The 14,933-nt window shown below is 45.9% G+C and overlaps 1 protein-coding gene across 2 annotated transcripts in view; it reads left to right on the forward strand.

Moving 5' to 3' along the window:
- The window catches only part of POLR1A (RNA polymerase I subunit A), a 137,936-nt gene that overhangs the window by 76,659 nt on the left and 46,344 nt on the right, over positions 1 to 14,933 (forward strand). For both annotated transcript variants that reach the window (XM_056554407.1, XM_056554421.1), the window contains 3 exons: positions 2,362 to 2,529; positions 7,285 to 7,420; positions 12,221 to 12,378. In XM_056554407.1, coding sequence (XP_056410382.1) covers positions 2,362 to 2,529; positions 7,285 to 7,420; positions 12,221 to 12,378 — 462 coding nt within the window. The remainder of the gene's footprint in view (positions 1 to 2,361; positions 2,530 to 7,284; positions 7,421 to 12,220; positions 12,379 to 14,933) is intronic.

Below are 14,933 nucleotides of genomic sequence, written 5' to 3' on the forward strand. Positions count from 1 at the left end.
TACTCTCCCATGGCTGAAGTCCGGTTACCCGCTTTCAGTTGGAGATCCTCAAGTGTGACCCTGTGTGCTCTATGGCCCATGTTCCAATTGGCCATATCCTGCCCCATACCTGCCTCTCCCGTGGTTGAGATCCAGTAGCCTACTTCAATGTGCGGTTCCAAATCGGGGTTTTTGGGGGTTCATCGAACCTTTCTACTAGGGATCGACCGATATCATTTTTTTTTTTTAGGGCTGATACCGATATTCTGTGGAGGTTAGGGCCGATAGCCGATAACTTATACCGATATTCCGGTATAAGTTAATGGCTATTTATCCCCCCACCGCACTGCTTCGGCCAGAGACCGCTGCCCCATTGCCTCCCCCATTCCCGGTATTATAATTACCTGTTCCCGGGGCCCGAGGTCCGCTCTACTTCTGTCTCCGGTGCCGTCCTCCTGAGCTGTCACTGTGCGCAATGACGGTGATGTCGCGTTGAGGACGTCATTCGTCATTGCGCTGCGCAGCGCACAGTGTAACACAGGACGCGCAGGAGCCAGAAATATCGTGGACCCCGGGAACAGGTAATTATAAAATCGGGGATGGGGGAGGCAATGGGGCACCGGCCGGGGCGGTGCGCTGGGGGGTGCGGCTCGGTGCGGGGGGGCATTATCAGATTATCGGCAAGGTAATTGCCGATACCGATAACGTCCAAAATGGTGAATATCGGCCGATAATATCGGCCAAACCGATAATCGGTCGATCCCTACTTTCTACCAGTAAGCCGGACAGTGTCTGCATGGTTTCCTACACCACAAACCTCCTACATCACATGTATTTGCTACAGCATTTGTGGCGTGCTGTCTGTAGCAACATTAGGAGGTAAGATGTGGGTGTTTTTCTGTTTGGTCTATTGGCCCCTATAGAAACAGCTGCAACCACTGTACTTCTTTCTACAAGGCATAACATTGCCTACTGGTGGCATAGTGTAGTTCACCGGTGGGTGCTTGCTTTATGTCTGCTGTTTGGTTTCATGGTTGCAGTCTGGGTACTACTCATCGTGAGGTGTCTGTCTGTGTCCCTGCATATGCTATGGCCACTCTACACTTATTGGGCCCTCTTGGGGGTTGTACATTGGTTCTGCCTATGGCCTTCTTTCCTCAGATCTGATGTGGCTGAGCGCTTCTGCTCTGGCACAGAGCCTGATAGGTCCCTCAAGGTGTTCAGCAGCCCCCTGCTGCCTCAAGGCATCCTATCTGGGTTCCTGCCATACTATGCAGGTTGGCTCAGTTGTCTTCACTGTTGCCTTTAGACAAGGGAACGGACTGCGCAGTTACCACAGCCTCTGGTTTTTATTTGGAGGTCCAAGGTTTTGTCCCATTCGGGACGCTCCTCCTAAACTTTGTGTTCTGTTTGCACCTTGCTTGTACTTGTAGTACCTCCTTAGTGTCTCTTCCCCGGTACAAGAGTCCCGGGTTCAGATCCCTCCAAGGACTCTGACAGCTCCTTTATATCTTGGTATATTGTCGCGGGGTTCCTGGGACCAACCAGTACATCAACTGTTGCCATAGGTCAGTGTTTTTTTTGCATACTCGTACAGTACCTGGCGTACCTTGGCAATCCCCCTTCCATAGGAGGTACAGCATTCATGGGGCTCCGCACGGACAGAGTTCTCTGAGTTCTCCTCTACTTCCTTTTATTCCCTTTCCAATGATGGAAACCCTTGCAGAGCAACGCTGCTGCCAAATTAGAGCCATTTCCACCTTTTTCTCCTGTGGTGGCGCTGCAGTGTCATTGAGCACTTGCCACAGAGTTCTTGACATATTTACAGTTAATGTTTTGGGATCCCAGCAGCAGTACATCCTGTGATCAACTTATTGATGGTGGGACCTTCTCATAGTAAGGGATTTTAAGGCTTAGAGTCATTGACCCAATACTACAACCATCATTGCGGTTTCCTTTTTTATTACTCCATTCATATTTTTTTTTAGTTAGGTGATTTATTCCATAGGTCTGTGCTAGGGAATTGCTCATAATAACCAATTATCTTATATATTACTGCCTACTATTCTTGGTGGCAATAGTGCCTTAGTGGCTATAATAATAAAATGGGATAGGTAAATGTTTACGGCGGTTTGTGCACCTACAGCTTTTGATGCAATTTAGCTGGCCGCCGTTTGTGGGGTCTGTTTTTATGGTTTTTAGAGAGAGGATCCTTAAAGAAACACTATGTATATGCTGGGTTCTATGTGGTAACCTGCACCCTGGAGTGCAACACATATTACTGGAAAAGCTCCGTGATTTGCATTGTATAAATTATTAATGAAGATATGTTATTTTGTATTATTGGTATTTTATTGTATTTTTATTCTTTTTTTCTTTCAGGTTAAGGACTTTGCTACAGCTGAAGTGGCAGAGAGCCCTGTGTGACCCCGGAGATGCAGTGGGCCTTCTTGCAGCTCAAAGCATTGGTGAACCCTCCACCCAGATGACACTGAACACCTTCCACTTTGCCGGAAGAGGAGAGATGAACGTCACCCTTGGTATTCCCAGGTAAGTTGCTTTGTCCCTGGAATCTTTTTCTTATCTCTGATGTAATGGACATGTAAGGCCCTGAGCAAAAAAACCATACTGAGCTCTTAGGGCTCTATTCACACCATGGTCTGTAGTTCCATCAGATTTGAAGGGGGGGGAGGAGCATAGTGTTACACACTATTCTGCCTGTTGAAACATCAGCTGAGTCCTTATAAGGAGGGTCCGTGCCACTACCACCTACTTGAGTATAGGATGGGGTAGAGGGCAGGTGAAGAGAAGGCCTGGATGAGGTGCACCACACAGAGCAGAGCTGGCTGGTCATGCACAGCAGTAGAAAGTGCAACCTGATCAGTAGTAGAGGGGGAGAGCAGTCGTCATACTTGAGTTTGGGTACATAGTAAGTTAATGGTGTGGAGCTGGAGGAGGGAAAGACTGTTGTGGAGCGTCCTGTGCGATGTGGATCTGGGCCAAGATGGTCACAGCAGAAGCTGTAGGGCACCGAAGTGTCTCATCAGGAAAGGAGTTAGCAGGAACTAGTGGGGCCACAGCAGCACTAGTAAGAGGCGGGAAGGCTCCCAGGTCTACCGGCTCCATAGCCACATGAGAGCAGGGAGAAGCTGGTTGTTTAGGGAGGAGGGGGGGGGGGGATTGATAGGAGAAGGCTCCAACAAGTCCCCAGGCCCTGCAGTCTGAGGCAGCAGTTTGCGGCAAAAAAAAAAGCAAAAGCAATGGAGCCGGAGGTGTCCAGAACAGTAGTAGGCACCTTCTCCAATTTCCCCCCCCCCCCCCCTGTTTCTTCCCATGGAAGCTAAGAAGTCCTGTAATACAGTGGCCCGTGCAGGAACTTAAGTTAAAGGGGTTGTCCAGCAATAAAAAAAAAAAGCCAGGATCCAGGGCTAATAGCGGATGTCACCAATTGTGGTGACGCGCGCTATTAACCCTTTAGAGACGACGATCAAAGTCGATTGCCGCGTCTAAAGTAAAAACAAAATAAATAGACTTCCGATCAGCTAGGACACTCAAGAAAGGTACATTACCTGCTTCCTCGGCGTCCGATCGGCAATTGACTGCTCCATGCCTGAGATCCAGGCAGGAGCAGTCAAGTGCCGACTACACTGATCATCGCTATGCTATGATATAGGGGTGATCAGTGTGAGGAATCAATGTAATGTATGTTATAGCCCCTAGAGGAGGCTATAGCATAGAAAAAAAAAGTGTAAAAATTAAATCACCCCCCTTTTCCCATTAAAAAAAAATAAAAATAAAACACCTGTAAATAAAAATAAACATGTAGTATCGCCGCGTGCGGAAATGTCCGAACTGTAAAAATGTATAGTTAATTAAACCGCACTGTCAATGGCGTATCCAAAATAGGGTATTTTTGGTCACTTTTTATATAACAAAAAAATGAATAGAAAGCGATCAAAAAGTCCAATCAAAACAAATGACGGTGCAAAAAATAAGCCCTCATACCGGCCCGTACGCGGAAAAATAAGTTATAGGGGTCAGAAGTTGACAATTTTTTTAAAGTGTTAATTTTCGTGCATGTAGTTATTAATTATTTCCAGAAGTACGACAAAATCAAACCTATATAAGTAGGGGATCATTTTAACCGTATGGACCTACAGAATAATGATAAGGTGTCATTTTTACTGAAATATGCACTGCGTAGAAACAGAAGCCCCCAAAAGTTACAAAATGGCATCTTTTCTTCAGCTTTGTCGCACAATGATTTAAAAATTTTTTTTTCTTCATTTTGCCATGGATTTTTGGTTAAAATGACTCACTACAAAGGGTTATGACTTTAAAAGGTAAGGAGGAAAAAACTAAAGTGAAGAAACGCCTTAAGGGGTAAAAAATAAATAAAAAAATAAAATAAAATCTGCTCTTCTCTGGTACAACCCCTTTAACCCCTTAAGGACCAAGCCCATTTTCACCTTAAAGGACAAGTCTCACAGTAAACAATTGTTCAGCTTTTAGTGCTGAAGGTAAAGTTATACAGGTTTGTAAATCACTTCCATTACCAATGCTGCTTAGAAACAAGCTTTATCTGCATTCTTCTGTCTGACAGGAAATTCAGCTGTTCCAGGTTTTCATGACTTTCGACCCCCTATTCAGGCTGTTATCAGCAGCATCCAGGGGCCATGACGTGACAATTACCCAGAAAACCCCTGTGCTGCAGAGAGCTGACTGAGCTCGGCCTTAGCCCCTCCCATCTGATGAATATTCACACTGTCCTTCCTCTGTTCTGCAGTGATTGGCTGAGCAGCACTGCCTATATGCCGGCTGATTCAGATCATAGTTCTCTCCCCTCTCCTTGCTAATGTTTTTACACTGATAACGGAGGAGAGGGGGGAGGGGAGGGAGCTGCCAGCGTAGGGCTGTCACACTGAGAATGGAGGGGAGGGAGAGTAGAGTTGTCACACTGAGAATGGAGGGGAGGGAGAGTAGAATTGTCACACTGAGCACTGGGGAGAGAGGAGTGCAGGGCAGAGGAGGGGGGAGGTGATTGTGCCACTGTAAAGCTATTTCATTGAGAGGAGGAGGGGGAGGGAGTGATTTTACAGTGTAAAACTGCAGCTTCAACTCCAGGGTCCCTCTCTCTGAGCACTGAGATTACATTTTGTTTCCTCGTGGCCACCCTGCTGTATAGGGCTATGATTGGAGCTCAGTGTTATGTGACCACCCTGCTGTATAGGGCTATGATTGGAGCTCAGTGTTATGTGGGAGTGACTAACATAAGTTAGGGGAGGTAACAAGCTCTCTGCTCAGGCAGCTGAGAGCAGGAAATGTGAGCAGTGCATGCAGGGAAATGTAGTCTTTGAGATCACAGGCATAGCCACCATAACCAGGAAGTAACTGGAATTTATGAGCTGAATAGCCAGTGAATGGGGGCCGGAAAAAAAATCACAAACATGTCAGAGAGGTGGTAGGTGAATATACTATGGAATGGCTAGGTATTTTTTTTTTCTTTGCTGTATGGGATATCTTCTTTAAGGACCAGGCCAAATTTATTTTTGCGTTTTCGTTTTTTCCTCCTCGCCTTCTAAAATCCATAACTTCTTTTATATTTCCATCTACAGACCCATATAAGGGCTTGTTTTTTGCGTGACAAATTGTACTTTGTAATGAAAACTCTCATTTTACCATAAAATGTACGGCGAACCCAAAACAAATTTTTTTTTGGGAGGAAATTTAAATGAAAACCACAATTTTGCGCATTTTGGAGGGTTTTGTTTTCACACTATACACTTTACGGTAAAAATGACCTGTGTTCTTTATTCTGTGGGTCAATACGATTAAAATGATACCCATGGCTAGATACATTTTATATTTTTGTACCGCTTAAAAAAACAATCTAAAACTTTTTGTACAAAATCAGTGATCTAAAATCGCCCTATTTTGACCACCTATAACTTTTTCATTTTTCCATTTATAGGACGATTTGAGGGCTCATTTTTTGCGCCGTCATCTGTACTTTTTATTGATTCCACATTTGCATATATAAAACTTAATAAACATTTTTAATAAAATGTGACAAAAAAAGCAGCATTATTGGACTTATTTAATTTTTACGTTTACGCCGTTCACCATACGGGATAATTAACATTATATTTTGATAGTACAGACACTTACGCATGTGGCAATACCAAATATGTTTATTAAAAAATGCTTTTTGGGGGTAAAATGGGAAAAACTGACTATTTGAATTTTTATTGGGGGAGGGGATGTTTTACTTTTCACATTTTTTTTTTATTTTTTATTTTTTATTTTATTTTTTACATTTTTCAACTTTTATTTTACACTTTTGTCCCCATAGGGGACTATCTATAGCAATCCTTTGATTGCTAATACTGTTCAGTGCTATGTATGGGACACAGCATTGATCAGTATTATCGGTCATCTTCTCGATCGCAGACCAGAGCAGAAGACCCCGGGAGATGGCCGGAGCCAGGTGAGGGGACTTCCGGCCGCCATGCTGGATGATCGGATCGCCGCGGCAGCGCTGCGGCCGATCCTATCATCCATTCAAAGTACCGCACTGCCGCAGATGCCGTGATCTGTATTGTTAACGGCGGACATCCACGCGATCGCGGATGTCGGCCATTACGAGCAGCCGGAATCTGCCGTGTATGACGTGAGCACCGTTCTGATGCTCGTGGTCATACACAGGACGTAAATGTACATCCTGGTGCGGGAAGTCCCGCCAAACCAGGACGTACATTTAAGTCTGTGGTCGTTAAGGGGTTAAAGGGGTATTCTGGCCATAGACATCTTATCCCCTATCCAAAGGCGGGCTCCCCCATGATCAGACACCATATCCCCTATCCTTTGGATAGGGGATAAGACAGGGGTCAAGTTCTGGGGAAAAAAAGTATGGGAACTCAACCAAGATTTCCACTCAAAGGCTGTTCCTGCAGGACTCCTGCTAATGGGAACGGTGCTCCTGCTGTGGGAAAAGTGCACGACCTCAGTTCCCACGCATTCCTGCAGGACTTGAACCCTGGGATAAGATGTGTTTGGCCGGGATACCCCTTTAAGTGCAGTTTGCGCCCAGCCTGTCAAGCCACTTCAGTACTGAACAGAGAGGTAGGCAGCTGCTCAGTTTTCCTACAGTGGCTACTATAGGGCATATGAGGTATTACATCTTCCCTTGCAAATGACGGTGTACCAGTGTTAGTTGCTTTCCGCTCATAGTGAGGTAGGGCAGGGACTTCTTTTCATTCATTTGTAGTAATATTTTATTTTCTTTGTTTTCTCTTCTCCGTTCAGACTTCGAGAAATCTTACTGATAGGGAGCTCCAAAATTAAAACTCCCATGATGAGCGTGCCGGTCCTCCCCACCAAGAAAGCTTTAAAGAAAGTGAAAAAGCTGAAGAAACAACTAACCCGTGTGTGTTTGGCTGAGGTAAGTGATACCATTGGTTATTTGTGCTAGGAAGAAAAGATAATGTTGGTAAATTGGCCCTTGCATAACTGGTCGTCCCATCGGTACATGCTAGTGTAAAATATGTAGATACTAATCAAAGTAGCCTTTCTTTAGCAGGAAAAGCGCTAAGGGCCCATTCACACTACACATTTTCAGTGTGTCAAAATTCCACTCAGAAATTACTGTGCAGCAGCCGGCCATTGTCTTAAATGGAATTCTGCTGAACCATACACACTATGGAATTTTGAGCTGTTCATAGTTGTCAATGGGAGACTGTCCCAGGGCTAAGGGATATCAGTAGAGATGAGCGAACTTACAGTAAATTCGATTCGTCACGAACTTCTCGGCTCGGCAGTTGATGACTTATCCTGCATAAATTAGTTCAGCCTTCAGGTGCTCCAGTTGGCTGGAAAAGGTGGATACATTCCTAGGAAAGAGTCTCCTAGGACTGTATCCACCTTTTCCAGCCCACGGAAGCACCTGAAAGCTGAACTAATTTACGCAGGAAAAGTCAACTGCCGAGCCGAGAAGTTCGTGACAAATCGAATTTACTGTAAGTTCGCTCATCTCTAGATATCCGTGGCCGCAGCTGCACATGGAGTATCCACCTGGAATTTCTCCGGGCTGATATTCTGTTTATGGATCCTTACTCTCTGGCGCAAGGAGAAACTTTACCCCTTTTAGGGTACGTTCAGTCGAGTGGATCCACAGCGTATTTTATGCTGCGGCACCACTGCCGAAGGACCCCTACAGGGTGTCTCAGATGTGCTTTCTCGGAGTGGAAATCCGCTGCTACAAGCAGATACACTGCTGCGATGTTTGGGTATATTGCACATGCGTGCGGCGACTCGCACATCACAGTGTGTCTGCTCGTATTGGGGAATTGCCGCTCCGAGCAGTCACATCTGAGGCACCCTGTAGGGGTCCTTGGGCGGCGGATCCGCAGTGTAAAATATGCTGTGGATCCGCTCGTCTTAACGTACCCTAAAGCAGTGTTTCCCAACCAAATTGTCTCCAGCTGTTGCAAAACTACAACTCCCAGCATGGCCGGACAGCTGAAAGCTGTCCGGCCATGCTGGGAGTTGTAGTTTTGCAACAGCTGGAGGCACCCTGATTGAGAAACACTGCCAATAAGTCAGTCACACAAACAAAAACAAAAAATCTTTTAGATATGGCATTGAGACATATGAAAAGTTTTTTTTTATCAGTCGGGGTCTGAGTGCTTAGACCCTGACCTATCGCTAGAGCGAGCAGGGAGTGATGCATGCTATTGAGCACTTATCTCCTCACCCTGTTTCTATGTGACAAAGATTGTCCCATAGTTAATGCGACCATCACTGTCACGTGACACAAGGAGAGAACGGGCTAAGCACGCACATCTCCTAGCTCGTTCTCTTGGCCGGTGGTGGTCTGAACACTTAGACCCTGACCTATTTGAAATGTCTCTATGACATATCGAAAGTTTTTGTTATTTTTGGTGACCACACCCGTTTAAGCATTACTACTAGAGATGAGCGAACTTACAGTAAATTTGATTCGTCACGAACTTCTCGGCTCGGCAGTTGATGGCTTATCCTGCGTAAATTAGTTCAGCTTTCAGGTGCTCCGGTGGGCTGGAAAAGGTGGATACAGTCCTAGGAAAGAGTCTCCTAGGACTGTATCCACCTTTTCCAGCCCATCGGAGCACCTGAAAGCTGAACTAATTTATGCAGGATAAGTCATCAACTGCCGAGCCGAGAAGTTCGTGACGAATCGAATTTACTGTAAATTCGCTCATCTCTAATTACTACTACATATTGATGTAGCAGAGCTGGGTTTGTCATCTGGCATACACATTCATGAACACACACACACACACACACACACACACACACACACACACACACTGATCAGCCATAAGTTTAAAACCACTGAAAGTGAAATGAATATTATTGATAATTTTGTGACACTGACACCTATCGAAATCTAGAAGATATAAGGCAGCATCGGTTAGATGTTGAAGTTGGTTTGTTGAAAATTGGGAACCAGGAGCCAAATTGTAATGGCTGGATGACTGGGTCAATGCAGGTCATGTGATTGAAGTTAATGGGAGCTACAGGGGTGCACTTTACCCCTTTTGGATTGCCCGTGGCTCAGAGAGGGCTGGGTTTTTCCCATGTTAACTTTCCCAGAGTTATTAATTCTTAAAGTGACAGTGGTCAGATTTGCAAAAAATGCTCCCGTCCTTAGGGTTATAATGGGCTCCGTCCCCAAGGGGTTAAAGGAGTTCTGTAGTGAAACAAAACTTTATTCCCTATGCAAAGGATAGGGGATACGTTACAGATCACAAGGTGTCCGACCCTTGGCTCCTCCATTTAACCCATAGAGATACATGGAGGGGGTGTGTCGGCTGGGCTTCCGGTGGGGATCCTAAGGATTGGACCCTCCGCGATCTATAACTTCATCCCTTATCCTTTTGTATAGGGGATAAGTTTCACTGCACTACTCCTTTAAGAGGGCTATGCTTCTTTTGTTTGTGGACCCTTATCCCCTTAAAAAGCCCACGCAACAAAACCTTGAAGATCTGGGATATAAGAGAATTATATACTGCCTGTCCCTTTAACAGGACATGTCTGTTTGGCATCTTAGCGCTTCTGATTAGTTGCAATGTGTTTTGTGGTTGTATGAACGCCACATTATCAAATTGTTTCTCCAGACAGAATAAATGATCTCTAATGCTGTGTATTCTCATGAAAAGATAAGATCTCTGGCCCTGCTGTGTGTGCGCTGTTATTGGCAGCCTTTGGCCTCCTGTTAGTGGGAAGAAAACATTTATAAGCCATATAAACCAGATAATGAATGATGTCGCTGAATGAGTAAGCCAGAGCAGTATGTCCGCAGAGGAGCTAGCTTAAAGGGACAGGCATGCATTAGAAGACATTGCCTTGAGAACACAACAGAGGCAGACACCATTTCTCTTGTTTTCCTCCAGTTTTCCTTGTACCCAAACAGATATCTTATAAAAGAACTGATTTTTATATAATGTATGCAGTAAATAGAATATAGGGTTGTAGAGGCATCCCCTCTTGTTTGAAGACATCCAAAGAAATGGCTTTTCTCCTAATGCTGACTGGTGGAGTGCCGACGTGGCACAATATGGTGGCAAAGTGGGGCATACAGCTATAGGGGCCTACAGCTATACTTTGGGGGTAGTATGCTTCCACAGATTTTATATTTGAAGAATTGAAGAACACATGTACTGGATGTCACTTTTGTTGCTGATAAGCATTATCATTGACTGGTAGGGAACTGTTTGGCTGTATAAAATGCAGGAGCAGGTCTGTGCTTTCTGCTACTGCCAGGCCCTCTTGGCAACCATTATTTCAAACACACACGGTCATGTTGTTGTTAACACTATTATTATTAATAATAAAAAAAAAAAAATTCTATTTGCGTCCTAAATGCATTAGTAATTTCCCACCATTTTGCTGTTGCAGAGTTTGTGTAACTCCTTCACATAGTTGGCTGTTCTGTTGAATCAAACCTAGATACGTACATCCCTGCTGCTGTATGTCCACTCTATCTCCTTTCAGTGTTAGAGGTAGCAGCTGGGGGGTGGGGGGGGTGGGGGGTAGGCTGTACATGGCAGGTCAGCGTATGAGGAGGCAGAAAGCATCAAAATATTCAAGAAGTGCAAATTACACAGGTTGTAATAAATGTATAGATATAAAGATGAGGAGGAGAGCACACTTGGCAAACTCTGCAGGGGCAGGGAGGGGGATCACACGCTCTGCAACATCAGATTACGTCAGCACATGAGAAGAGATCCCCCATAAGCTGCAAAAGAAGAAAACTGTGCAGGGATGTAACTGTGTAGAGTAAGTACAGAAAATCCAAACAAGATTATACAGCAGTAGGGATCAGTCAATTTCCATACGTGCAATCCTTTACCAAATGTTACATTTTGACATGTGTATGGGTATATTACTTTAATACATTTGATGTATTCTATGTGGTTGTGTCTACCTACTCACTCTTTACTTATCTTCTACATCTTTTATTACAGAAATGAGTAGGACAGATACTGCTGATAATGTATTAATAGGGTGTCAATTAATACTTAGTCTAGCTTTGAAAAATGTATCCCCTATCCAAAGAATAGAAGAGAAGTATCAGATCATATGGGGGGGGGGGGGGGCGGCTGCTGCGACCTATCTCTGGGAGAGTAGGTGATTCCAGATAAAGCGCTTTGGCTCTCCCATAGAGATAAATTGAGGGCATGTGCCCACCCCCGCTCCGTGCAGGAGGAGAGCCGGGCTGATATTCGGGGGATCCCAGCAGGATTCGAACCCCCAGGATCTGATACTTCCAAATCAACTGGTTCCAGAAAGTTTAAATTACTTCTATATATATATATAAAAAAAATATCTTAATCCTTCCAGTACTTATCAGCTGCTGAAGTTAAGTTGTTCTTTTGTCTAACTGATCTCTGATGACAAATGTCTCGGGAGCTGTCCAGAGTAGGAGCGAATCCCCATAGCAAACCTCTTTTACTCTGTGCAGTTTCTGAGACAGACAGACAGGTGTCAGCAGAGCGCCAGACAGAAAAGAACTCAACTTCAGCAGCTGATAACTTTTGGAAGGATTATTATTATTATTATTTTTTTTTTTTATAGAAGTAATTTACTAATCTGTTTAACTTTCTAGAGCCAGATGATCTAAAAAAAAAAAAAAATAATAATAATAATAATGTTTTCCTGGAATATTCCTTTAATAAAGTAAATGATTTCCCTGTTGTAGGTGATGCACAAGCTGGATGTAGTAGAAACCTTCCTCATTGAGGACAAAACCCAGAAATTACAGGTCTACAAAGTAAAATTCCACTTCCTGCCGCATGAGTATTACCGGCAGGAGAAATGCTTGAGACCTGAGGATCTACTGCACTTCATGGAGAACAGGTATGTAAGGCTGGCAACAGCGTTTCAACTTTGGCGCTTGGTTTATAGTTTGGCATGTTCTCACCAGACCCGTTGGATCTATCATCGAACTCTCCATCTTACTGTCTCTGGTCAAACTGGCCAATGCCTTATGCTTTAGTTTGTGCACAGCGACCATAGGACAGTTTTTGCCCCATGTGTGGGTTTAAGGCATGGCAGATCCTATAGCCTCAGCCGCTATGTTACTTAGTCTCTACAACAAAGCAAACCATGAAATTATAGAAAACCATTCTATACATCTTAAGTGACGAGCTTCAACCTTAAATGGCCACTCTCATTAAAACTAATTTCTGGGACTTCCGGTTCCGGCGCGGCCTGATGCAGACGGCGCGCGCTTGTGCTCCTCCACCCCCGACTCCTACCAGCTAAGTACCGCTGCACTAACGGGCTTCAGAAGTCCCCGAACTCCACCCGACACCTCTGCCAGACCGAGGGGATGGACAGGTACCTCCAACGTGGCGGCTCCTCCGGTCCATCGCAGCCCGCGCCTCCCCAGCACACGCCACAAAGCGCACCTGTCATGGCGGCGGCAGCGGGACAGAAGCTGCGACCCGCTTCGGGAGTCCCCACACTGCCACCAATGAATGATACCCGCGTGGGGACGCCGGGGACTGACGGGGCGACACCGCATGGTGGCCCCCAACAACAGGCACCACCTGCAGTCCCAGAAATGGCGCAGCCCGATTCTGCAGTAATGGCGGCGGCCGCATCGGGGGTGACATCACGGCCACCACGAACGGAGGGGCAATTGAACTCTGAGGTAACCGCAATGGAAGTCAGCCTGCCAGCTGACCCACACTTGGGACCACACGCTGCCACCGTGGGCCCCTCACTCCCCGGGATTACTATTGCAACCCCTCAACTTTCCTCAGGGCCGGCCTTTTCCATAGACTACCAGCACCTGGCGAATGAAATGGCGTTGCGTATTACCCCAACTGTACGAAATATAGTGGAGGAGGTCCTAAAAGCAACTCTCCAAAACCTAAAACTAGAAGTACAGGAACATACTGGCCGCCTGTCAGAATTGGAGCACAGAACCTCCCAATTGGAGGATACCGACACGGCTGCAGCTAAACGCCTACATGACATGGAATTAGAGATGACCCGCATTGGCGAGAAAATGGAAGACCTAGAAAATCGCTCTAGGCGCAATAATTTACGTATAGTGGGGGTTAAGGAGACAGTAGCACCTCCTTGACCTGCAACGCTTTTGTGAGCGAGATCTTCCTAAGTCGCTTGGCCTGTCTCATCCCTGCAGGGTGGAACGAGCCCACAGAATTGGCCCATCTTCACACCCCCAGCCTAACCGACCATCTTCCACTCCGGAGGCCCGCCCCCGTCAAGTCATTCTGCGACTACTGGACTACAACGACAAAGTTGATATTCTGAGGGCGTACCGCCGTCTGACACAACCCCTGGAAAGTCATGGAATGCGCCTGTTGATTTTTGAGGACTTCTCGGTAGAAGTGGCGAAACGAAGGAGGGCCTTCAGCACTGTTTGCACTAAGCTATTTCAGGCGAAATACAGGTTCCAACTGCAGCATCCAGCCACCCTGAGGGTGTTCCATCCTGACGGCTCTACTACCACTTTCAAGACTCCAGAGGAAGCATCTTCATCAATAGACCAGCTGCTGTCCTCTTCCTCCACGTCATCTTCCCGCCCACCGGCTCGGACACCCACTCGTCGCTCAAGGTCACCAAGGAGGAATCATCGTTCCCGCTCAGCACCTAGAGAATCGCAATTCTCCGCAAGCCAAAGACACCGACGTAGACGTCATCGCTCTCCAGGTCGTGGCTATGACAGCGACAGGCGATCTTCACCTGACTGACCACAGCTGTTCCTTGTTCCTGATGACTTCACCTTCTTGCCTTTGAGCCTTCTGCTGGGTCTACGGGAATGATGAACCGGACGTCCAGGTTTTCTCTTTATTTTTATCTTCCTCGCCTGTATGGCGCTGTTATACAGAAGGTTTCCAGTGTTGCCATATTCCAACCCGGCTTTGGTGCTGTAATGTTGCACGGCCGCACGGCAGGGTTGGCCTTTCACCTGCCTGACTGAGGGACTCGACCATCTTAGAAGGGGTCGGGGGGAGGGGGGGGGAGCATGGGCGTCCTGAAATGTGTGATATTACTTTGATGCCTATGTCGGCCGAAAAAAGGAAGTCCATCATCCAAAAGGAAGGTGTCGCTAAATTAGCAACACCTTCTAGGATATTCTACAGGATGGTTAACTGTTATTTGCTTGTATACTGTTTTTGTTTTGTTTGTTCTTTCCCACAGCCCGGAACCTCTAGTGAAAACTACTGCCCAGTTTATTATCGGGCACCTATCCTGCCTTACAGATACTTTACACGGTATTACTTATTCAGGGTCATGTTTGGTATGCCCCCATTGCTGCTGTGCCCTTTCATATCTACTTACACATATAATATCTGCACAGCCCTCCATGAGGGATTGTCTAGATTTACCATGCCTAACATAATATCGTGGAATGTCAAGGGTCTTCGCTCCCCCCA

This window comes from Hyla sarda, chromosome 1, assembly GCF_029499605.1.
Source record: "Hyla sarda isolate aHylSar1 chromosome 1, aHylSar1.hap1, whole genome shotgun sequence".
Lineage (NCBI taxonomy): Eukaryota > Metazoa > Chordata > Amphibia > Anura > Hylidae > Hyla > Hyla sarda.